This window comes from Balaenoptera acutorostrata, chromosome 20 (assembly GCF_949987535.1).
Source record: "Balaenoptera acutorostrata chromosome 20, mBalAcu1.1, whole genome shotgun sequence".
NCBI lineage: Eukaryota > Metazoa > Chordata > Mammalia > Artiodactyla > Balaenopteridae > Balaenoptera > Balaenoptera acutorostrata.
In genome coordinates this window covers 17,334,600-17,356,089 of record NC_080083.1, presented here as the reverse complement: position 1 = coordinate 17,356,089, position 21,490 = coordinate 17,334,600, and the positions used below count along the sequence as shown (strand labels likewise).

The window sequence follows — 21,490 nt, the reverse complement described above, 5'->3', positions numbered from 1 at the left end:
CTAGTAGCTTGCTGCAGTGTGAATGTGGTCAGGATCTCTGAGCCTGCATGAACCTCTGTGAACTATTCGGTCATGGGTGGAGCGCAGGAGGAGAGTGGAGGGAAAAGGCAGTGGGTGAGGAGCACCCACTTCCCTCTCCCAAGTATCATCCTCCACCATCCTCCCTCTGCAACCTACCTCTCTCCCTTTCTCTAAACCCATTTCCTCTTGCTCCTGGCTCCTCCCCCATTGAATAACCGCCAAATTGCTTTGGTTTCTATTTCTTTGTTAAGTCCTCCCCAGTGCAGAGGACTGCCCTGTCAGTGTGCAAAGTGGCAGCGGCCACAGAGGCGGTGGAGAGATGGCCTTCGGCGGCGCCCAGCCTCCCTACCTGAGCCCAGTGAGTTCCGGGGCTGTGGGTAGCCTCAGCCAGGGGGAAACAGCTGTGGGGCTCTGAGGAAGCAGCTCTTGCAGGTGGAGGGGGGAGGCATCCCAAAGAGAACACCACAAGGGCAGAAAGGCCAGCTGGGGCAGCCCTGACACAACTTCTGCTCCGTGCCCGTCTCCCTGGTGCTGTTCAGGGCTGGAGGGGGTGAGCATCCCAGGATTTGTGCGTCTGACAATCGTTTACTGAGCTCTTCCGGGTGCCTCTCCTGTTCTAGGTGCTCAGTGGGGGAAAGAAGGGCCTAAGTAACAACTAGAAAAGTGATGGCTTTTTTTGCTTGAAGGGAGTAGTAAACAGGGCTTCTGGGGAGATTAACAACCCAGCACGGCAGTGAAGGGCATTTACTTTGAAGATGGCCTCTCTGGGGTCAGCCATTTACTAGCTGGGTGACCTCAAGCAAGTTACTTTACCTCTCTGGGCCTCCATTTCTGCATCTGTATAATGGGGATAATCCTTAAGTCACTGCCGAGGTGGGGGTAAGGATTAAGTGACGCAGCACGTCAGGAGAGCTTGAATGGTGTCTGGCCCACTGTGGGCGCTCTGGAAGTGTTTAGAATTGTTACGAGTCTGGGGGCAGCAGGGAAGGGCTCCCAAGGAGGTGTCTGCTCCCTGAGGGGTGAGTGAACAAGGCAGCGTGGGTCAAGGGTGTCTGAGAGGGACCATCTCAGGAGTTAGCGGGGGAGCGGGGCTGCCCCTGATTTGTGGGGCGCAAAGGGCTGCCTTCTGTGCCTTTTTGCCTTCTCTGGGGAGCCCCTGTAGCTGGCGGCCTTTTTAAACCCTCATCATCCCCATGCCACACATGGAAAACTGAGGCTCAGAGAGGTGGAAGCCATTTGTCAAATGTCCCCAGATGGTAAGTGGCCGAGGAGGGAGGTGTCTTGATTTCCCCCCTGCCCCAGAGGAAGGAGGTGGTCCAGGGAGAACACTGGGGGAGGACGTAGGCCGGCAGGCGGCAGCCCAGGCCCAGGAGGTTTCTGTGGTCGCTGTGTCCTGGGCAGGGCCCTGCAGTAGGAGCCTCTCCGGCCTCCGCTTCCCAAGAGGCCAGCAGGTGGGCTGACGGAGCCCTTCGTGGGGAGCGGGGGTGGGCGGAAATAGGTGTGGGGAGCTGCTGGGGGGCAAACAGGCCGAACCCACCTCTGCAGGGGCCCCGGCGTGGCCTGTTTGCTCTGGGCAGTGTCCAGTGCCCCTCCGTCCACCTCGTGAGGGCTCCCAGGGTGGGGCTGGAGGAAGCTGGGCCGCCCGGTGGGTGCCTCCACCGCGGCCTCGGGGTCAGAACGTGTCACCTGGGTCTCTTGCTCCATCAGATGGGCGACCCACAGCCCCTTCCAGGCCCTGACGTTTTATTATTCTGGTGACGTGTTGTTACTTTTTAATCCTTGGATTCAAAAGGCAAAGATTTCAAATCAGAAGGAAACTCCTTCTATGGCAGCAGAGAGTCAAAACAGGGGCTTGGAAGTCCAGACCGGAAAGAGGCTGGGTGCAGCCCTCACAGGCACCCGGATAGCCGTCCAGCCCGCGTAGCCACCCTCTCCCAGGCCACCCATTGACCTGAGTACCTGGGACCTCACTTCCTCCGAAGTGCAGTGGGAAGGTCATCTGCCTGGCCTGTCTGCTGAGGAGGCCACGCCTCCAGGACCTGCCTCTGGAGCCCCCCCCATTCCGCGCCCACGCCCCGCCGGCCTCATCTGGCCCAGCCCCCAGAGGGCCAGGAGGGCAGCTGGTGTCACAGTCAGGACAGGACTCGCTGTTTGGCCCAGGGGAGCACTCGGTAAGCCAGGAGCGAGGGTGCTCTGGGCTTCATCGTGAGAAGCAGACCGTGTGGTGGTTAAAAGCATGGGTGCTGGGGTTCAAGCCCGGCTGTGTGGCTTTGGGCAAGTTATGCAGCCTTCCTGTGCCTGTTTCCTCATCTGTAAATGTGGCACTAATAATGACCGGGGTTGTTGTGAGGATAAGAAGATAACACAGACGGGCAAGGTTGGCCACCAGAAGGGCAGCAGTGCCCTTTGGCTAAAAGCTGCCCGCTCTGGGTGACCCCCTGTGCCAGCTGTGGCTGGTGGCCTCTGTGACACTGGGCCTCCAGAAGAGGGCTGCCCACCCTCTGGCCTGTAGGGCCTGACTCTGCTTTCCGGACTGGATAGGAAGAGGAGGAAAAAATCCTCAGCCTCCAGGCACAGCCCAGAGCTGAGAGCGAGTTCTGACCCAGCAGAAAGTTTAAGTCATCCTCATGCAGACAGCTGCCATTGTCAAGGCCTTCCAGCCAAGGGCTTTCCACTTAGCCTTTCACCTAATCCTCTTAAGCACACTGCCAGGCTGGCAATGCTATTGTCTCACTGTTCTGAGGAGGGAATTGGGGTGCAGGCAGGTCAAATGACTTGTTCAACATCAGAGCTGCCAGCACAAGGAGCTGGGAGGCGAGCCCAAGCTGTGGGACCATAAATCCAGCATAAAAATCCATCCTCCTAAGTCATACAAAGCAAAAGCAGGTGCTGCTGTTTCCTGCTAAGGTCACACACACACACATACACACATACATGCACGGAGGGGTCCTTGGCCAGCCAGGCTTAAAACAATACAAATTTATTCTCTTACAGTTCTGGAGGTCAGAACTCTAAAATCAAAGTGTCAGCAAGGCTATTTCCTTCTGGAGGCTTCAGGGGAGAATGTTTCCTTTTTATTTTTTTTCTGCAAATGTTGAATCTCAAATATTTTCTTTTTTTTTTTTTTTTTAGTGGTTGTTCCATTTTATTTTTTATTTTCTACTTTTTATTTTTTTGGCTGCATTGGGTCTTTGTTGCTGCGCGTGGGCTTTCTCTAGTTGCTGTGAGCTGGGGGCTACTCTTCGTTGCAGTGCATGGGCTTCTCATTGCAGTGGCTTCTCTTGTTGTGGAGCACAGGCCCTAGAGCACGCAGGCTTCAGTAGTTGTGGCACGTGGGCTCAGTAGTTGCGGCGCACGGGCTTAGTTGCTCCGCAGCATGTGGGATCTTCCCAGACCAGGGATGGAACCCATGTCCCCTGCATTGGCTGGCGGATTCTTAACCACTGCGCCACCAGGGATGTCCGAGAATGTTTCCTTGCCTTTTCCAGCTTCCAGAGGCTGCCTGCTTGTGTTGGCTTGTGGCCCCTTCCTCCTCCTTTAAAGCCAGCAGCTTCTTGCTTCTGTTGTCACATCTCCTACTACCAATTCTCCTCTTCTGCCTCCCTCTTTGAGGACCCTGTGACTACACTGGGCCCACCGGGATAATCCAGGATAACCTCTACATCTCAAGATCCTCAACCTAATCACATATGCAAAATCCCTTTTGCCGTGTAAAGCAACATATTCACAACTTCCAGGGATTAGAATGTAGACATTTTTGGTGGGGCAGAGGGGAGGGTGGTAATCATTCAGTCTACCATACCCTCCTTGGAGTCAACCAGTGTTAGCAGTTTCTTTGAATCCTTCCAGAAATGTTTTGTTCATGGTAAGTAAATATATGTATATAGCCTCCCCAACCCATTTTAAAAATAATATGTGTGGCATCATTCCGTATCAGTTCTCAAAGAGTCCCCTTCTTCCTCTTCTCTTCTTGTTAAGCCGCCATAGAATCCACTGTATGGAAATAACATAATTAATTTCACCATTTTCTTCTTGGTGGACTTTTGGGCTCTTTCCAATTTTTTGCAATTATAATGCGGCAGTGGATAATCTTGCCTTTAGTATTCTACTCAATTTGAAATAATCTTGTGTTTCAGAATTTGAGGGCACCATTTAAGACAACAAAATCTCACAAAACTTTTTTTGGGGAAATCCTTCCTTAAGATTAACCTGTACTGCCCGCCCCCATTATCTACACATGGCTTCCTCCATCCTGCCTTCCTTCTGTGCCCTGATGACCCCATCCCAACACACTCTGCTTTCAGTTCTTTATACCTTAGTGTGAATATGCTTAAGGTAAGGGCCCATACTTGCCAGGAGTATGCATTTTAAGCCCTGTCTGTCATGATGGTGTGAAAGGCTCTTAAGAGAATTTCAGGCTTCAACAAACAAATGAGGGGATTCTTTTTCCAGGAAGTATGGCCTGCTGGTCTATAACTGTGTCAGGCTGATTCTACTTCTTCAAAATCACTGGCACGGACAGAAACAACAGAAAGATCTCAGAGATGTAGAGAAGCCATGATGTGCTTAAGGTCACCAAAGTATTTAATGGCAGAGTTCAGACCTAACCTGAGGTGCCGCAAAAGACACCTTTCCCAAAGGTCCATGGAGAGCAGAGTCTGTCTGAACGGGATCCTGGCGTTACAGGTTATCTCCCAGGGCGAGCTGTGCACGTGAGTTAGGAGGGGTTTCTCTGGATTCTGAGTGGCTGTACAGCTCAAGGACATAGGCTAGGACTGAACTGGGCTGGTGGGTGTTTTTTGTTTGCTTGTAGAGTGTTTATTTTAACTCATTGCTAAAGAAAATTTTTAAATTTAGAGAGAATAGTATCATAAACAACACATACCCGTCATTCAGTTTCAACTCACGACCTGTCTTGCTTCCTCTCTACCCAGCTCTACTTCCCTTTGCACTCCTGGATGATTTTGAAGCAAATCTAGATATATCATTTCATTGCAAATATTTCATTATATGTCTCTATAACAAAGGAACTCTTCTACAATCCTTTTTAAAGGATTTTTCCCCCGGAAATTAGAAAGTTTTACAGAAAAAAAATTCCAGATTTTGGTCTTCTCCTAAAGACTTGGAAGCTCTGCCAACACTGGACCTGGATGGTAATCACTGGTTACAGCTGAGTGGACACTGCCTCTTTAGATAAGGAAGATGATGTCTACTTTGCCTCAGTCCCTACCAATCCCTATTGTACCCTACCTGGCAGCTCACCTATACACATCACCTGCCTGGCTCCTGTACTCATTTAAAATTTTTTTTTTTAACATCTTTATTGGAGTATAATTGCTTTACAATGGTGTGTTAGTTTCTGCTTTATAACAAAGTGAATCCGTTATACTTATACATATGTCCCCATATCTCTTCCCACACATTTAATTTTTGTAAGGAATTGACTTAAAGGAAAAGGTAGAAAAGACTTGAACAACTTGAAAAATGTGAAAATTGACTAGGAGATAGAACTGTGTTTAAGGCAGTTTGTAGAACCACATTAGATAAAAGGCATTCAGGAACGAAGCTTTGAAAGCTGAGACATAAGCAATTTAGGAATTTTGATTAGAGAGACCCAGGTGGAAGGAAGCAGAGGGGCAGTAGAGAGATAACCTACCATGTACCAGTCTCTTCCACAGACTTTTTGTCACTCAATCATCAATCTCACTCAGAAGGTGGGATTTATCCCTGTTTCACAGATGAGGAAATTGAGGCAAAGAGAAGTTAAATAAACTTCCCAAGGCTGCTAAGGTAACAAGCAGCCAAATTAGGATTTAAATCTGGAGTATGCCTGGCTCTAAAATGAGGCATCCCTCACCATAACCATGGATCCTTTAAAGAGGCTCAGGAAAGAGAACGTGACAAGGTGATGGGGCCCAGGAGGGGTGGAGATGTCACATTAGGACTTTGGAGGATGCCAAGGACCTGGGGGAAGGAATGGGAGCCCAGGAGCAGGAGTAGAAGAGGGGCTGCCCCGCGGCTGCAGAGAGCGCCTGGGAAGAGGCACTTTCTGAGGCGGTGGAGGGCAAAGGTCATGGTCACCGTTGTTCTCGGGGTGGGATGGGCAGGAGAGGGGAGGATGCCTTCTTCTTGGCCTGCTCAGGTGAGCAGAGGGTTTATCCTCGAGAACAGGTTGGTGGGTCTCTTTGGTCCCTTGGGCCCCCTGAGTCCCCAGCCGGGGGACTTTGCTAAGAACCTGGCCTGGGGTCCAGCAGCCCCCTCCTCACTCCCCTGGTTCCTTCCCATCTCAGGGCTGTGGACATGCCACTTCTTCCTCTTGGCAGCTGCCACACTGTCCCTGACACATCCTCTCAGAGCCAGAGGGATCTCCTTCTCACAACCTCAGAATGTCTGTGTAACTTCCTCACTGCAGGCCTGGAAGGCCCGTGGGGCGGAGCCTCTCTCTGTCCTGTTCACAGCTGCACCTGGCCCCTAGCCCAGTGCCCGACACCCAGGCCAGCCCCCAGCAAGTGCTGAAGGGGATGGAGAGAAGCAGGCCAGCCCACTGACCACCGTCTCCTCCCTGCAGGCCATTCCGTTCACTGGGATAATCCAAGGGGGTCTCCAGGACGGACTTCAGATCACCATCAATGGGACCGTTATATATTCCAACGGAAACAGGTACCTGGAATCGTTGTTTCTCTCAGCCTCGCCCCTGAGCAAGCCAGGGCGCTCTCAGCTCAGGTTGGTCCACCCAGCATCCTCCGAGCTGCCCGCACCTGGCTCAGGGGATGAGAAGGGCCCGGCCCCTGCCAACAATGCACGGCTCTCCTGCCATCTGCCAGTAGCACCCAGGGCACCATTAACCAGACTCCCCAAAGACGGGGGAGGGGATAATGGGAGCTCCCAGTCTAAGGAGGGAAGCAGGCCAGCCTAGAGGCAGAAGTTCCAGGACTGAACACTGTATGCTGTGACCCAGAGTTGCAGAAACATCACCTTCCTTCATTTCCTGTAGCTGCCCTCATCTACTTCGGAGCCCTCCCTTGGTCTGACGTGGAAATAGTTAAACTTGCCATCAAAGTTGTAATTTGGTCTCTTTCGGTTTCAAGCTCTTTCCCGGAAAATGCTAAGTCAATTCAAAAAATAAATATCTTAGCGCTGTTTCCAGCGCTCCTCCTAGTTCCCGAGGGGGCTTCCCAGGAGAAGAGCCTGCACGTATTCTCAGAGGCAAGAGGGTCCTCGGATGCTCACGCAGCCCTGACCTCTGCTGAGGTCCGGGTGGCTCGGAGGCCTGGGACCCGTGCCCAGTTTCGGTGGGGTCCACGTGGGCTGCACCCTGAGGTCCACAGTGCCCACGGAGGCCCCTCTGGACACGTGGCCCTCTCTCAGAAGCCTCTCTGTCCCAATCCCAGCTGGCTTCTGCCCCTACGTTTCCTCTCATCACTTTGCATGGGGCCCGGGGACCTTCTGGATTCCTTTAGGCCCCTCCCAGGCCCAGCCCTACCCCTGCATCTAGATTCTAGATGACTTCCTCTGCCATTGCTTCCCCTCCAGGTGGACACGGACACACTGACCATGGGACTTTGAGAGCCCTGAGTGCCCCCAGGGGACTCGGAGGGAAGTGAGGCACCCAGATCCCCCAAAACTCTGCCAGCATGGGAGTCCCAGACCTCGACTCTGAACTTCCATTGCTTTCTCTCTCCCCCTTCCTCTGCCTACCCTTTCTCCCAGCGCAGGAGGGCTTTCTACTCCCACCCTGTCTAATAGAATCTCTCCCTACCTCCGAGGGTCCCCCTTCCGATGGGAGCTTTTGCTCTCTCCCTTCCCTGGGGCAGGAATTTTCAAAGGAACACAGGAATGAAGCTGGAGGACCGCAAAGGGAAAACTACACCCAGAGGTATTTCAGAAACACTATTCTCCACTTTAAGAGGAATAGAGACTTAGATTTTCTCATTCCAGAGTCACTTGGAGCTTCCTTTCCCTTCGGTATTCCCAGAGCGAGGGCGGCTGGGCTCAGGCCCACGCCAGTTTCCCGCAGGCCCCGCTGGCTGAGGGTTCACAGAGAGCTCCGATGTTGAGGACGGCGTCCAGAACCCACCCCCCTTAACCGAGAAAGAGAACAGGCTCTGGGGGCTGCCCTGGCGGTCCAGTGGTCAGAACTCCACACTTCCACTGCAGGGGGCACAGGCTTGATCCCTGGTTGGGGAACTAAGATCCTGCAAGCTGCTGTGCGGCCAAAAAAAAAAAAAAAAGTGGCGGGGCTCTGCAGGTAGGGGCTCTGTCCATCGAGGGCCACGCTTGGGTGCAGGGCAGTGCCTGGCTCTGTGGGGCATGACGTGGGAGCGAGGCATGCTCTCTGACTGCTGTGTGTTTGTTGGGGAGACCAAAGTGACCCCGAGAGGCAGGCTGCAAACCTCACTGGTGCTGAATTCAGGGAAGGCGGACCCTCAGAACCTCAGACTGGAACTTGGTTTAGGGACACGAGCGAGCTCCGTCTGGGAAGAGGCAGAACAAACATTTATTGCGCCCACTTTGTGAGCCAGGTCCCTCGGAAGATTCTTTTGTTTCTGTCCTCACCTTACAGTCAAGGCTGTACCCAAAGGAAGTTGGGATGGCGAGGGGCTTCCTCCGAGGAGAGATGGGAACAAAGAGTTGCTTGCTTGGGGGCTTCCCCTGGCCGCCTTGTTAATCATCCTCGAAGGAAGGCAGTCACCCCCTTTCCCGGATGCGGCAGCTTGAGGGTAGCGAGGTGCGGGGTCATTGCAAATGACAAACAGTGCAGAGCTGGGGTCTGGGTCCAGGCCTGCTGACCTCACTCAGGTCAGGTGGACACACGCCAACCTCTACAGGGGGACAGACGCGCACACTGAGGTCCCCACGCCCGGAGGGCTAGTGTTTATTCTATGCCTCCCCTTTAGACACCGTCTCTGTAGGTGTCCCATCAATGTCACGTGTTCTTTCCGTTTGTCCTCTTCTCTCTCAAGTGAGCAGATGTGGGCTGGCCTCCAACGAGCGACCACTTGGCACAAAAGGTTCTCACTCCTAGGCACATTTCTCAGCTTCCGTCTTGGATACAAATTTCTTTACCCATTTTCTACTTATTTTTAGAAAATCACACTGTAAGGGCAAAATGTGGTAACTGCACAAAAACATACTAAGTGCAAATTAGGTGAGCAAAAAAGATGGCAACAACTAAGGATGGGTACAAACCAGCCACGCAGGTTGTAGGCAGGATCCCAGATGGATGTCAGTCAAAGGCGTGAGACCCTCCTGTTCCCACCCTTGGCAGTAAACCAGGATACCGAGAGCCCTGTCTGATTTCCCTCGGCCTAGGTTTGCTGTGAACTTTCAGAGCGGCTACAGTGACAATGACATTGCCTTCCACTTCAACCCTCGCTTTGAAGACGGCGGGTATGTGGTCTGCAACACGAAGCAGAAAGGAAGCTGGGGGCCTGAGGAAAGGAAGATGCAAATGCCCTTCCAGAGAGGGTGTCCCTTTGAGCTCTGCTTCCTGGTACAGAGCTCGGAGTTCAAGGTGAGCAGGAACTCTCCTCTCTTCCCTTCGGCTGTCTGTCCCCCAGCCTGATCAGGCACGGTGAATAGCATTTAAATAGTCACGTGAGCAACACCTTTGTACAGAGAAGAGGACCATTTCCTTGTAAGGATGCAGTCTCCTTACACACCTTCACCTGCATCTACAAGTGCACTTGTTGCTTCTTTGACTCCGGAAATAAGCACTAGATAAGTCACCATGGTGCTTTTTGGCCTCCTGGGTCTTTAAAGTCCAAATTATTTCTGTTCCTCTGCCGGTCTTCCACTCCAGGTCCCTGGTAGCATTTGTTTTTGTTACATTGTTGCAGGCTTTATCCAGGTGTTATTAATGGCTTAGTTTTGCAGGGCATTGCAAACTGCTTTTGCAAGCAGAGCAGTGTCTCTGGGCTTGGGGAGACGGGGTGGGGGGGTGAGTACATCTGTGTCTGTGCCCCTCTGTGTGAACATGGATGTTCCCAACCCCTCACCATGCAACCTGACGTCACCTCTCCTCTGCTCCCCACGAACCTTTGTATGCATATTTCAGTAACACCCCAGGTGACCTAAGATTAGAAAGACAAACCTACTGCAATAAGCAGACAACCGTAAGAACTAAAAAGCCAACAACCAGAGCCACGTAAGGATTGTGTCCGGATGCACTTTGGATCACAAGCATGTTCCTGTAACTGGCACAGCTCTGAAGGCTGATGCCCCCGACTTACAGGGGATGGATGTGAAAACTAGACACAGGTCTAAACTTCTAGAGCAGGGGTCCCAGAAGCTTGGGTGAGTTCCCACCTGGCCAGGGACCCCCTCCTGCAACATGCACTCATCTCGGCAGGTGATGGTGAATAAGAACCTCTTCACGCAGTACGCACACCGCGTGCCCTTCCACCGTGTCAACGCCATCTGTGTCACGGGCGCTGTGCAGCTGTCCTACATCAGCTTTCAGGTCAGACTGTCCACCCGGCACCCGCCCCCAGGGGCTGGGTGCAGGGCCCGGTCCATTGTGCCCAGGCCCTGCTGCGTGGGCCCAAAATTGCCAGCCAGTCTCCTTTCCAGGTGGCTCTGGGGACACACCTCTGGCTCCCCCGTCCTGTCCTTGTGTCGCTGTCTCTGTCTGGGACACCTGCTTCAGTCTCCCGGGCTCCTTGGCCACTCATCTCTGTCATTCCCACCCTGGTTAGGAGGCCGTGTGGTTCTAGAAAGACCTGAGGCTTGGGAATCAAACTGAAACTAGCTCAAATCTCCAGCTCTGCCATTCTCATCGGCTGGGGGATCTTAGACAAGTGACTTCGCCTCTCCCAGCCTCTGTTTCCTCACCTGTGGAAGGAGCAGGGTCTCTGCCACCCCAGAGGTCCCTGTGTGAGTTCAATGAGGCGATACACATCAGAGGTCACAGAATAGCCTGCATGGGCCACACTTGGGTCTATTTGACCCTCTCTGTGCTTTAAAATTTTTGAATGTGTTACCAGCATCTAAAAGGTCAGCAGAAGTTTTTTGTTTTGTTTTGTTTTGTTTTAATTAATTAAGTAAGTAAGTAAGTAATGGCTGTGTTGGGTCTTTGTTGCTGCGCGTGGGCCTTCTCTAATTGCGTTGAGCGGGGCTCTAGAGCATGGGTGCTAGGCACGCGGGCTTCAGTAGTTGTGGCACATGGGCTTCAGTAGTTGTGGCACGTGGGCTTCAGTAGTTGTGGCACGTGGGCTTCAGTAGTTGTGGCTCGCAGGCTCTAGGGCACAGGCTCAGTAGTTGTGGCGCATGGGCTTAGTTGCTCCACGGCATGTGGGATCTTCCACTTAAAAATAGTTAAGATGGTCAATTTTATGTGCATTTCACCACAGTTTAGAAAAAAAAAAAAAGGTCAGGTGATAGCACACGGTAATCTGGATTTCTGGCTTTTTGTGAAAACTGGAAAGATTGGGGTATGCTGGGCCCACATTCTGCAGGGCCCCAGGCCGCTGGCTGGGAGCTGTCAGCACCACTTTGGTATTTGAGTGTGTACCCTGAGATGGGAAGGCACACAGCAGGCCCTTGATAAATATGAGGCCCTTTCTCTTTGGTCCTCATCTCTCATACTCCTTCCCTCCCGAACTCCCCCTGTGGGGTTGGGGAGAGAGGAGAGAGAGATGGAGGTGGAGAGAGAGACGACCAGCCTGCCGTCACTCCCTGGAGCCTAAGCTTCCCTCTGCCCGTCCTGGACACCCCAGCTCCCCCTGCTTGCCTGTCTGTCTCCCTCTTGCCTGGCCCCTGCTTTTCCCCTCTTCCTTGGCTCCGTTAATGCTTCTCTTCACCCCATGGCACCTTTTGTTTTAACAGAACACTGGCGCAGCTCTCATCCAGCCCGCCTTCTCCACGGTGCAGTGCTCCCAGGCTGCCTGTTTCCCACCCAAGCCCAAGGGGCGCAAACCGAAAGTGAGTTCAGTGGAGGCCTGGGGCGGCTGAGCTGTCAGCAGGAAGGACAGAGCGTCCGAGACGCTGGTCCAGCCAGCAGGCCAGCCAGGGTCTCCAGGCCCTGTCATGCCCAAAGGTTCCCTGCCGCCATCCACACCCCCGGGCCCAGAGCTGGGGAGCTGGGGGTGTCCTTGGCTCTGCCTTCCTCTCATTATCTCTCCAGGGCACCAGTGCCTCTCTTCCCAAAGCCACTGCCGTGGTCCAGGCCATCTGCCCCCTCAACACCCCGACCACGGCCTAGTTCCCCACGGCCCACTCACCCACCACGGTGACCTTCCTATGCACAACTCTGATCACGTCCTCCCCCTGCTTTAAAGTCCTAAAGGCCCCAAGTCCCTCTAGATAAAGTCCAGACAGCAGGACCTGCAGAATCCTCCCCAGTCTTGCCCCAGCCTCCCTCCCGGCCTCATCCCTCACCCAGGAAGTTCACGCAGCCCCCACTGCTCATTTGGGGCTCTCTCAGGCCACCGTGCTTTCTGCACATGCTATCCCAGTGCTGAAAGCACCCTTTGCCACCCACCCCCAGCCAATCCCGAGTGGCCCTTCACAGCTCGGCTAAGTGTCACTCCTCTGGAGCACCGTCCCTGGAGTAGATCACTGGATGCCCTCCTGGGTCACCACAGACTTTGGACATGTCTGTGCTACACCAGTCACCACGTCCTGCTATAACTGTGTTTATGTGTGTCTCCTCATCACTCTCCTCCCTCCTTCCCTACACCCACCGGGCCCTTTGTGGGCTGGGATTGTAGGTGGTTTATTTGTGTATCCCTAGCATTTTGCACAGTGCCTGGCATGCAGTAGGGACTCAGTTAATGAATGTGGAATAGGTTTTCAAGAGGAACAGTCTGCCGGGTGAAGGCAGGGTCCCGGACAGGAAGGGGAGCAGGGCCTGGCCCTTTCTTTGGCCACCTGAGCAGTGGGGACTGGGAGGAGGGCTGTCTCTCTGCCCAGCCTTCCCGGGCCCAGCACGGTGCAGCTGGGGCACCTGCCTCCTGCCATGCGGACACAGGACTGATGGAGCTGCAGGGAGCCTTTGCAGGGCAGCCCGCCTTTGGCCCTGGCCTGGGGAGGACAGGGTGTGGCGGATACAATCAGCAGAACTGGGTACCATTTGGATTTTATCTCTTGTTACCTGGGTGAGCTTGGGCAAGTTGCCTGATCTTTCTGAGACTAGTTGCCTCACCAGCGAAATAGGAGGCAAGGATGCCTCCCTCACTGTAAGGTCTTGAAGCCAGAGCCTGGCACCCAGCAGGCCTTCAGCCAATGCAAGTTTTCACCTTATGGGTGGAATATAGCACCGGGAGTAATGGCTTTGCCTCTGGGAGCTAAGGGGAGCTAAACGGTCTGTATCAGACATATCCACCTCTCCTTCTGAAGGAGCCAATGGGAACGTTCCCCCTCCTCCACCCCAACCCCATTGCATAACCATAGTGTACCCGGCATGGTGGGTGAGAAGATGGGCGCCCAGAAGGCTCAGGAGGGAGGCTGCGTGTGAGGGGGCCTTTCTTGCCACAGCTTCTGCCGCCACGTTACTCTCGTGTGACACCAGTGTTAACCACCATTTTGGTTTCTCATCCCCTTCAGCCTCCAGGGATCTGGCCGGCCAGCTCGGCTCCCATCGTAAGTGTCTTGCTCTCTCTTCGGAATCTCTTCACGCCGGCTTTTCCTGTGGGTTAAAAGGAGGAGGCGGAGCCAAGCATGGAGCCTCTCCCGTTGGAGGCTAGGCCGCCAAGGCCAGACCCTTGGGCCATCTGCCTGGCTGGGGTGGTGATGGTGCGAGGGAGTTCGGGGGAGGGGGGGAGGGGTGGCTGGCCCTGATGAATCGGGAAGGAGCCCCAGTGGCCGCTGGTTTGCTCAAGGCCCTGCCACTCCGTGGGCAGACACAGGACACCAAGGCCCCACGTTCACTTCTTCCTTCTGCAAAGCGAGGCTGTGCTAGAGACATTCCCCTGAGAAGAAAGATGCAGGCCACAAATGCAACCATGTTTCTTCTCCAGAGAAGAAACACCTCTACCTGCCAGTTTCGGGGCGTCTGGTCAGGATGATTGGGCTGGTTACAAGCTCAAGATGACCTCACCTAAGAGGAGGGTGTTAAGTGGTGCCCTCTGGTGGCCGGTGGCCGTCTTCACACCGGTGAGAGCCGGTTAAAATGGGGTTTCTTTCTTCCAGACTCAGACCATCATCCACACCGTGCAGAGCACCCCTGGACAGATGTTCCCTGTAAGTCTGAACGCCCTGGTCAGCTCACAGCCCCACCACGTGCCCCTTTCCCAAGGAGTGAATTCTCTAGGCCCAGAGTCAGGAAGAAAGCAGTTTAGCAAGGAAGGTGGGGACATTTGGGGCTGGGCCCTCTGCTTAGGAGAAACGCACGTAAAACTCTCCGTGGGACAGTAGAGATTCTGGATCAGGCTGGATTTACCCAATGACCCAAGAAATAGGTCCCCTAGGGACCAACAGGAAAACTGGTCCTTCTGTCCCTGAGAGGGGAGTGCAGTGGTCCCGGTATCTATGAGACCCTCCATCCTGAGGACAAGCCCCCAGGATGTCACTGCTGATCACAGGCTTAGGCTGCCTCTCCTCCTCCTCCTGCCAGTGCAAAGCACACGGGGGGCCTGGAGTCAGTGGGGCTGCCCCTGGAGGGGTTGAGGGGCAGGTGACCATGATGGGATCCAGGAACACGGCAGGAGTCCTGCCAAGGCTGACATGGGAAGGAAGGTGACTGGGAGAATCCAAGGCCTGAAGCCCCACGACCTCAGTCTCCCACTGGAGCATCCCCTCTAGAACGTTCGAGGGCGTGTGTGTGTGTGTGTGTGTGTGTGTGCGCGCGCGTGCGCGCATGCGCGCACTCCCGTACTGAATTGCCCGATCTCTTTTCAACAGAATCCCATGATCCCACCCATGGCATATCCCAACCCAACCTATGTAAGTGGTTTCTCTGGGAGGGATGGAGGTCTGCTTTGTGTTGTGCAGGGTTGGGGTAGGGGGAGAGGGGAGGGCAGCTTACAAAATGAAAAGCAGTCCTTTAGTAAACTGAAGTTCTGGAAACTTCCAGGTAACTTAGAAGACTTAGGAAAGGGGCTTTCACCTTGAAAATCGTCCTTTCTCCATGAGCATATTATACGGTCTTCCCTTCTCAGCCCAAGCATCCTTTGCGTCCAACCAAAGCTCTTTTCATGATAGTAAATGCCCATTAATTTGAGGAATGCGGGAAAGTTTTCCTTTGCCATTTACTGAGCCAAGTAAAGATACCATGGAGTTCTTTCTTGAAGATACAGGCACAGTTAAATTGTCGACTGACAGTCCAAACGCACAGAAGTTGACATGAAGTTTCTCTTGCAGCGGCGGCTGCTCTGGCTGCTGCTGTCTGACCTGCCCCCTCCTCCCCACAGCCGATACCTTTCTTCACCTCTATCCCCGGTGGGCTGTACCCCTCCAAGAGCATCACGGTGTCGGGTACCGTCCTGTCCAATGCTCAGAGGTAAGCCAGGGTTCCTGGGGAGAAGAGACACCCCAAGGTCATTCTGGCCATTCCCCCGGCTCGGGGCAGAGAGTCCATGGGAGCGGCCCATCCCCAGGTTCTACATCAACCTGTGCTCCGGGAGAGACATCGCCTTCCACCTGAACCCCCGCTTCGACGAGGATGCCGTGGTCCGCAACACGCAAATCAACAGCTGCTGGGGGTCTGAGGAGCGAAGCCTGTCCCGACAGATGCCCTTCTTCCGAGGCCAGAGCTTCTCGGTGAGATGCTGCAGCCCCGAGCTGGGAGGGGCTCTCAAGGGGCAGGTGGGGCAGCGGGTGGAGGTCATCTGGGGGCACCTTGATCGAGGCAGGAGCTGATGCCTCTGGGGTGAGGACTGGGCCCAGAAGAAGAGAAAGTGTTCACCAAATTACTGCTATTATCATTTTACTGTTGTGTCCCACATAAGGCAGGTGGCAGGTGCTACCTGATGTTACAGATGAGGAGACTCACTCACACGTGCAGGCTACTTGCTAAGGTCACACAGCCCATCAGTGCCCAATCGAACTCAAGAATGAGGTGTCATTCATTCACTCACTCACTCATTCATGCAACAGTCATTTATCAGCTATTTCATCCAGGCCCACTTTGAGCAGCAAGTACCCCAGGTACTGGGGGGACAATTAGGAAACAGACGGTCCAGGTCCTGCCCCCATGGAGTTTACAATCAAGGTGGGGGAGGAACAAGGAAACAAATGTATGGACAGATTGCTGCAGAATAGCAACGGGTACTATGCAGAGGGCAAAGTAGAATAAGAAATAAGTGAGCCCCGGGCAGGGGCCATGCTTCCTTAGGCGGGGGCAGACCTTGGAGGAGGCCCCAGCACAGGCGGGACCTCAGTGGTAGGAGGAGCCCACCTTGCAAAAAATCTAAGGGGCAGCAGAGGGAGCTGATATCATCGCCGAGGCAGAGGGTCATGGTCGTGGCCTGTCTAGGAAGCAGGAGGACCGGGGCTTCTGGGAGAGTGAGGGTGGGGAGGTGGCGGGTGGCACTGCTGGAGGCCTGGATGACACAGAGCTGGGTTCTCGACCCTGACTACATACTCAAATCACCTGAGAGCTTGAAAAAGAAAAAGCAATGCCTGGCTCCACCCCAGGCCCACGAGAGGATGAGCCTGGACACCCGTATTTTTAAATATGCCCTAATACTCCTCACCCAGGGTTGAAAATGACCGACGTAGGGCCTTTTGGGCCATGGATTGTGGATCTTAGTCCAGGGTGTTGGTGTGTTTCAAGCCAGAGAGCAATATACTTTGATAGCTGTGTGACCTTGAGCAAGTGACTTAACAGCTCTGTGCCTCAGTTCCCTTATCTAAAATATGGGACTGCTAGTAATATTGATCTCACAGAGATGGAAGAAGGAAATGAAATCGAGTTTGTGACACGCTTAGGACAGTGCCCGGTGCGCAGTGACTCTGCTGCTGGTGTTAGCTATGTGATGGGGACGATGGTATTTTAACAGCTGTGCTGCCACTGCCCCTGGGAGAATGTCGGGGTGGAAGAGACAAGTTAGGAGGCTGCCGCAGCAGGAGTGCAGGCGCCGAGCACTCCTGTGTGCCGGGTCCTAGGGGCATGGATGACACAGGCCAGCATTTGTGTCCCTAGAGGCTCAGGGTCCAGCTAGAGGGTGAGGATAGGGGTGGGGGACACAGCCTGAGGGGGCGCCTGACTCGGCTAGGAGGGGCTCAGGAGGTGGGGAAAGGCCGGGAAGGCTGGCTGCAGGAGGGTGAGTCCTGAAGGGGGAGTAGCAGTGATCCACGCAGACAAGGTGTGCAGAGCGGGGAGCACGGGGGGAAGGGCATTCTGGGGGGAGGAACAGAATATGTAAAAGCACAGGGAAGGAGAGCATGAGGCGTGTTCGGGGAAGAGTGAATCCTTCGGTGTGGCTCGAATGCAGGTGTGGGTCTTGCTTAACTAATGTTTGAGGAAGGTGGGAAGGAGGGAGGGAGACGTGAGGCTGCCTTCAGCTTTGAGGACAGTCTAGGCGGGGTACAGATGCTGGGGCCTCTCATCCAGGTGTGGATCATGTGTGAAGCCTCCTTCCTCAAGTTGGCTGTGGATGGCCAGCACCTGTGTGAATACTACCACCGCCTGAAGAACCTGCCCGCCATCAACAGCCTGGAGGTGGGGGGCGACATCCAGCTGACCTACGTGCAGACATAGGCCAGCCCTGCCTTGGGCTGCCGTCTGGCTCTGCCCATCACCCCCACCTGCACCGCATCTGGGGCTTTGCTGGAGAGACCACGTCCTTGGCTGGCTCTGCTTCTGGCCACGTCCACCTTGTCCCAAGCCGCTAGCTGTCACTCCACGCGGGAGGCGGTATCCTCGGCCCCTCCCCTTCCTCCAGTCTTTAACCTCTCGTCCTCCCGGAAAGCTAGCCTGATGACGCCCCACTGGTCCCCACCAACGGGCAGGAGCCTTCTCAGCAGGGGTTCTCCCCTTTCCCAGTGTCCTTCGAATAAAGAAAGAACAATGCTTGTCGGCACGTGTGCCTGGGATGATCGTGGTTTATTAACTGAGTGTGGAGACCTTCTGGAGTCTCTGGAATTGGGGAGGTCCAGGCCGAGGGAAGAGGGAGGAGAGAGCACGGGCTCACTTTGATCAGGGGGTGGTTCCTGACATCTGGGCCTGCTCCCCGTGGGTCCTCCACGAACCCCACAAGCGTGTGGGAGAAAGCTCAGGCTTCTTGGACAGGCATGGCTGACGCAGGAAGCTTGGTGACGGAGGTGAACCCAGGAAATGTCCCCATGCTTCTGAGATGGGCCAAGGGCTGGGCTGGGCTCCCGAGAAGCCGACTCGGAAGAGAGGCCTGTTTGTGCGCTTCTGCTGTGGGTCCCCTGGTGTCGGGGGTCAGGGTGTGCGTGGGAGAAAGAGATTCAGTGTGCGAGGTTCTGCCAGTCACTGAGCCAGGGCATGGGGACCACCTCTGTGTCCCCATGATGCCAGCGCATCCTGCTAGCTCCAAGAATCCTGTCCTCGGGAACCAGGGTGGGGATCAGGGCATCCTCAGACCAGCAGTGCCAGCAGCACCTGGGAGCGTGAATCCCGGGCCCTGCCTCGGACCTCCTCAGCGTCTGCGACGTGACAAGATCCCAGGTGGTCTGCTGCACGCCGGAGTGTGAGAGGCACTGGTCTAGGGGACTGTTGTGCAGATGCGTCGCTGGGACACTGAGGTCGCATGCCCCTTTCTCCCCACTACCCCACCCGAGCAGGAGTGGTGGAGGGGAGAAGTGGGCCGGGGAGCCAGTGAGACAGAGGCCCGACCCAAGCTGGGAGCCAGATTTTGCCAAACCCTCACTTAGCCCCTGGCTGAGTTCTTTCCTTGTTCTCACCGGGCTCAGTCCCTTGAGAAGCCTTCCCCGTGAAAGATGTATGTCCTTCCCTCACTGCCACGTCCTTGACGTGCGGCCCAGCCTCACCTGTGCTGTCACCCAGGGCCCAAATCATTACTGGCCACACTTTCACGAAACAGGCAGCCCCAGAGCAAAAGGCGGCGACTGCCTAAGACCGGGCTGTGGTCTAGGCCTTCGCTAAAGACTTGGCAGCCTCGCACCCCTGCCACGCCCCATGTGAGACGCCTCCTGTGTGAGATGCAGCTCATGCCCGCCGGCTGGCCTGTGCTTCCTCATCCCTATCACGGGTCTTCAGATGTGCACAGAACTCCGTGTGCTGTCCCCATACCCGGTGGGCATTTCAGAGGAGCAATGGGGCCAAGCTGATATGTCCCTTTGTGGGGGATTTTTGTCCAGGCTGTGGCACCCCCCAGCCCCCAACTCTGTAGAGCTTAAGGCTGCTTTCCCTACAAAACACCCACACACACATACAATGTGGTTAAAATAAAATGCATTTCGTATAAATATCTCCATCAAGGAGTCATACAAGGAAGGCTCAAGAGGCAGACTGGGGTTTGTTTTTTTACATACAGAGGCATAAATAACTGTACATGGGCAGCTAAATACGGAGTGACGTGACAGCGCCTCCTGGTGGTCACCCAAGTGGTGCAATCAAGGAAGTTCCATCCTTCTCACCCACTGGCCAGGCCTGGCACTGCAGATTTAGTCTCCAAGGGACCAGGGAGGCCCATCTCTCCATCACCCCGGGAAGGGGCTCACTCAGTCCAGGCTGCTACTGGTAGCAGGTCAAGTAAAGGGTTTGAGAGGGAAGGATATGGGGAAATAAGATGTGAGGCTTGGGGATATAATCTCCCTCCAATATCCCCAGTTCTGTGACCTCAGAAAATCGAGAGTTGGCGTCATCCTTAAATTCTATGGTGGCAGCTTTAACTTCTCCTGTGGGCGCTTGGAGCTCTGGTATTGCTGGGCAGCTCCGCTGCCCCATCCGTTTTCACCTCATAGGGAAATACAGCACCAAAGATATCTTCATGATAGCGCTTCTGGCTCTTTAAGGGAAAACAGAGACCAAGGTGTCAGGTCTGTTGGCGTAGCCACCGCTCACTCATCAGGTCCAAGCTGGGACAAGCCCCAGGGGTCCCCCTGCTTCCCCATCACACCTACACACATGAGCCATTTTCCTTCTCAACTGTCATGCTTAGATTATTCTTGAATCTCAGACTATGTAACTCTCATGAACACCTGCTCTGGCGTGGACCACCAAAGCATCTCCCCAAGCTTTATGATGGATGCTAAAGCCTGTCCAGTGCTTGTCCTACAAGGTGCTCCAGGAAATGTGAGCTCTGAGATAAATATGGTTGGGAAATGCCGTGTACTTTCTCCAGTCTTAAAGTGCCACGATGCACAGCAGCCTGTCAGGGGCCCTGAGAGTCTTGTAGAGAAATCAACATGGGGGCTTCCCTGGTGGCGCAGTGGTTGAGAATCTGCCTGCCGATGCAGGGGACACGGGTTCGAGCCCTGGTCTGGGAAGATCCCACAGGCCACGGAGCAACTAAGCCCGTGCGCCACAACTACTGAGCCTGCGCGCCTGGAGCCTGTGCTGCGCAACAAGAGAGGCCACGATAGTGAGAGGCCTGCGCACCGCAGTGAAGAGTGGCCCCCGCTTGCCGCAACTGGAGAAAGCCCTCACACAGAAACGAAGACCCAACATAGCCAAAAATAAATAAATAAATAAATAAATAATTAAAAATGAATATCTGCTTAAAAAAAAAAAAATCAACATGTTTGCCTTTGTTTAGCTGAGCAACCAGACCAGGATGTACAGTTAGGCCTTCTAACAGCCCGACCAGCTCTGACCTCCCGCCACCTCTAGGATTCCTCTGAGCCCAGACTGTTCTGAGCCTGACTCCCCTGGCCCTGGCTCCCTGGCCCGTGTCCTTGACCTGCGGCCCGAGCCCACACAGCAGCGGCCCTACCTTAAGCTGGAAGAAGTAGTCCTCCACCTGCTCCTCAGTTAGGCTCAGCGCGGTGGCCACCAGCTGCTTCAGGGTGCGGGCCACATCCCGGGCCATGCGCACGTCCCCGCAGACATAGAGGTGGCCTCGCTCCTCGTGGAGCACGCGGAGCACCTCGTCCGCCAGCTGCTGCCGCAGGATGTCTTGAACGTAGACCTGAAACCAGAGGAGGTGGTGGGTCCAGGCCCCCACTGCTGGGGGCGAAGGCTGCGGTCAGGCCTGCTGGCCACGGGGAGGTGAGGAGGAGGTACGAGGGGCGGCGGGGTGAGCACCCTCCTGGCCAGGGCCCTGCACGGGGACCAGGCTCGGGATGAGGAGGTGCACTGGTGCCCTGCCCGGCCCAGGCCTGGGCTGGGGCTGGAGAGGCGAACGCTGGCCACAGCCATGCCCTGGAGGAGCTGACTCTCTAGTGGGGCTCCCTGATTTGCTCTGAATTCACCGTGCCTCAAAGAGGCATCAATCAAGCCACTTACCCTGCCCGGAGCTCTGAGGCCCACCTGCCTACACCCCAGAAAAGGGAATCTCTGTCCTTGAGATCCCCCTGTAATTCAGAGCAGGGCTCCCCAGCTACACAGAAGTCCTGGAGTCAAGTGGGGACTCTCTGCTCTTGCTCCACACAAGATGCC

At 54.7% G+C, this 21,490-nt stretch overlaps 2 protein-coding genes across 6 annotated transcripts in view; one reads left to right on the top strand and one right to left on the bottom strand.

The window, feature by feature from the left end:
* The first annotated feature begins 283 nt into the window (after positions 1-283).
* On the top strand, positions 284-17,995 carry LGALS9 (galectin 9). Of its 3 annotated transcripts, XM_007183909.2 has the most exons (11): positions 284-379; positions 6,590-6,681; positions 9,334-9,535; positions 10,373-10,483; positions 11,848-11,943; positions 13,567-13,602; positions 14,152-14,202; positions 14,863-14,904; positions 15,372-15,460; positions 15,558-15,720; positions 17,516-17,995. In XM_007183909.2, exons 1-11 carry the CDS (start codon positions 341-343, stop codon positions 17,660-17,662), a joined length of 1,068 nt encoding a protein of 355 aa, XP_007183971.1. In that variant the 5' UTR covers positions 284-340; the 3' UTR covers positions 17,663-17,995. The 3 variants fall into 3 exon arrangements, with proteins under 3 accessions (XP_007183971.1, XP_007183972.1, XP_028022694.1); XM_007183910.2 differs by lacking the exon at positions 11,848-11,943; XM_028166893.2 differs by lacking the exons at positions 11,848-11,943; positions 15,558-15,720 and having other exon boundaries at positions 17,516-17,594.
* Positions 17,996-18,135: 140 nt separating this feature from the next.
* Positions 18,136-21,490, bottom strand: part of NOS2 (nitric oxide synthase 2) — a 38,531-nt gene continuing 35,176 nt past the window's right edge. For all 3 annotated transcript variants that reach the window (XM_007183911.2, XM_028166891.2, XM_057536694.1), the window contains 2 exons: positions 20,826-21,020; positions 18,136-19,898 (listed from right to left, as the gene is read on the bottom strand). In XM_007183911.2, the coding sequence (XP_007183973.2) occupies positions 19,779-19,898; positions 20,826-21,020 (315 nt within the window). In that variant the 3' untranslated portion in view covers positions 18,136-19,778. The remainder of the gene's footprint in view (positions 19,899-20,825; positions 21,021-21,490) is intronic.

Bases quoted from the DNA above. Each gene is read 5' to 3' on its own strand.
- LGALS9 (XM_007183909.2), top strand. From the start codon at position 341: ATGGCCTTCGGCGGCGCCCAGCCTCCCTACCTGAGCCCA. The intron at 380-6,589 runs GTGAGTTCCGGG...TCCTCCCTGCAG, and splicing joins AGCCTCCCTACCTGAGCCCA to GCCATTCCGTTCACTGGGAT. The intron at 14,905-15,371 runs GTAAGTGGTTTC...TCCTCCCCACAG, and splicing joins CATATCCCAACCCAACCTAT to CCGATACCTTTCTTCACCTC.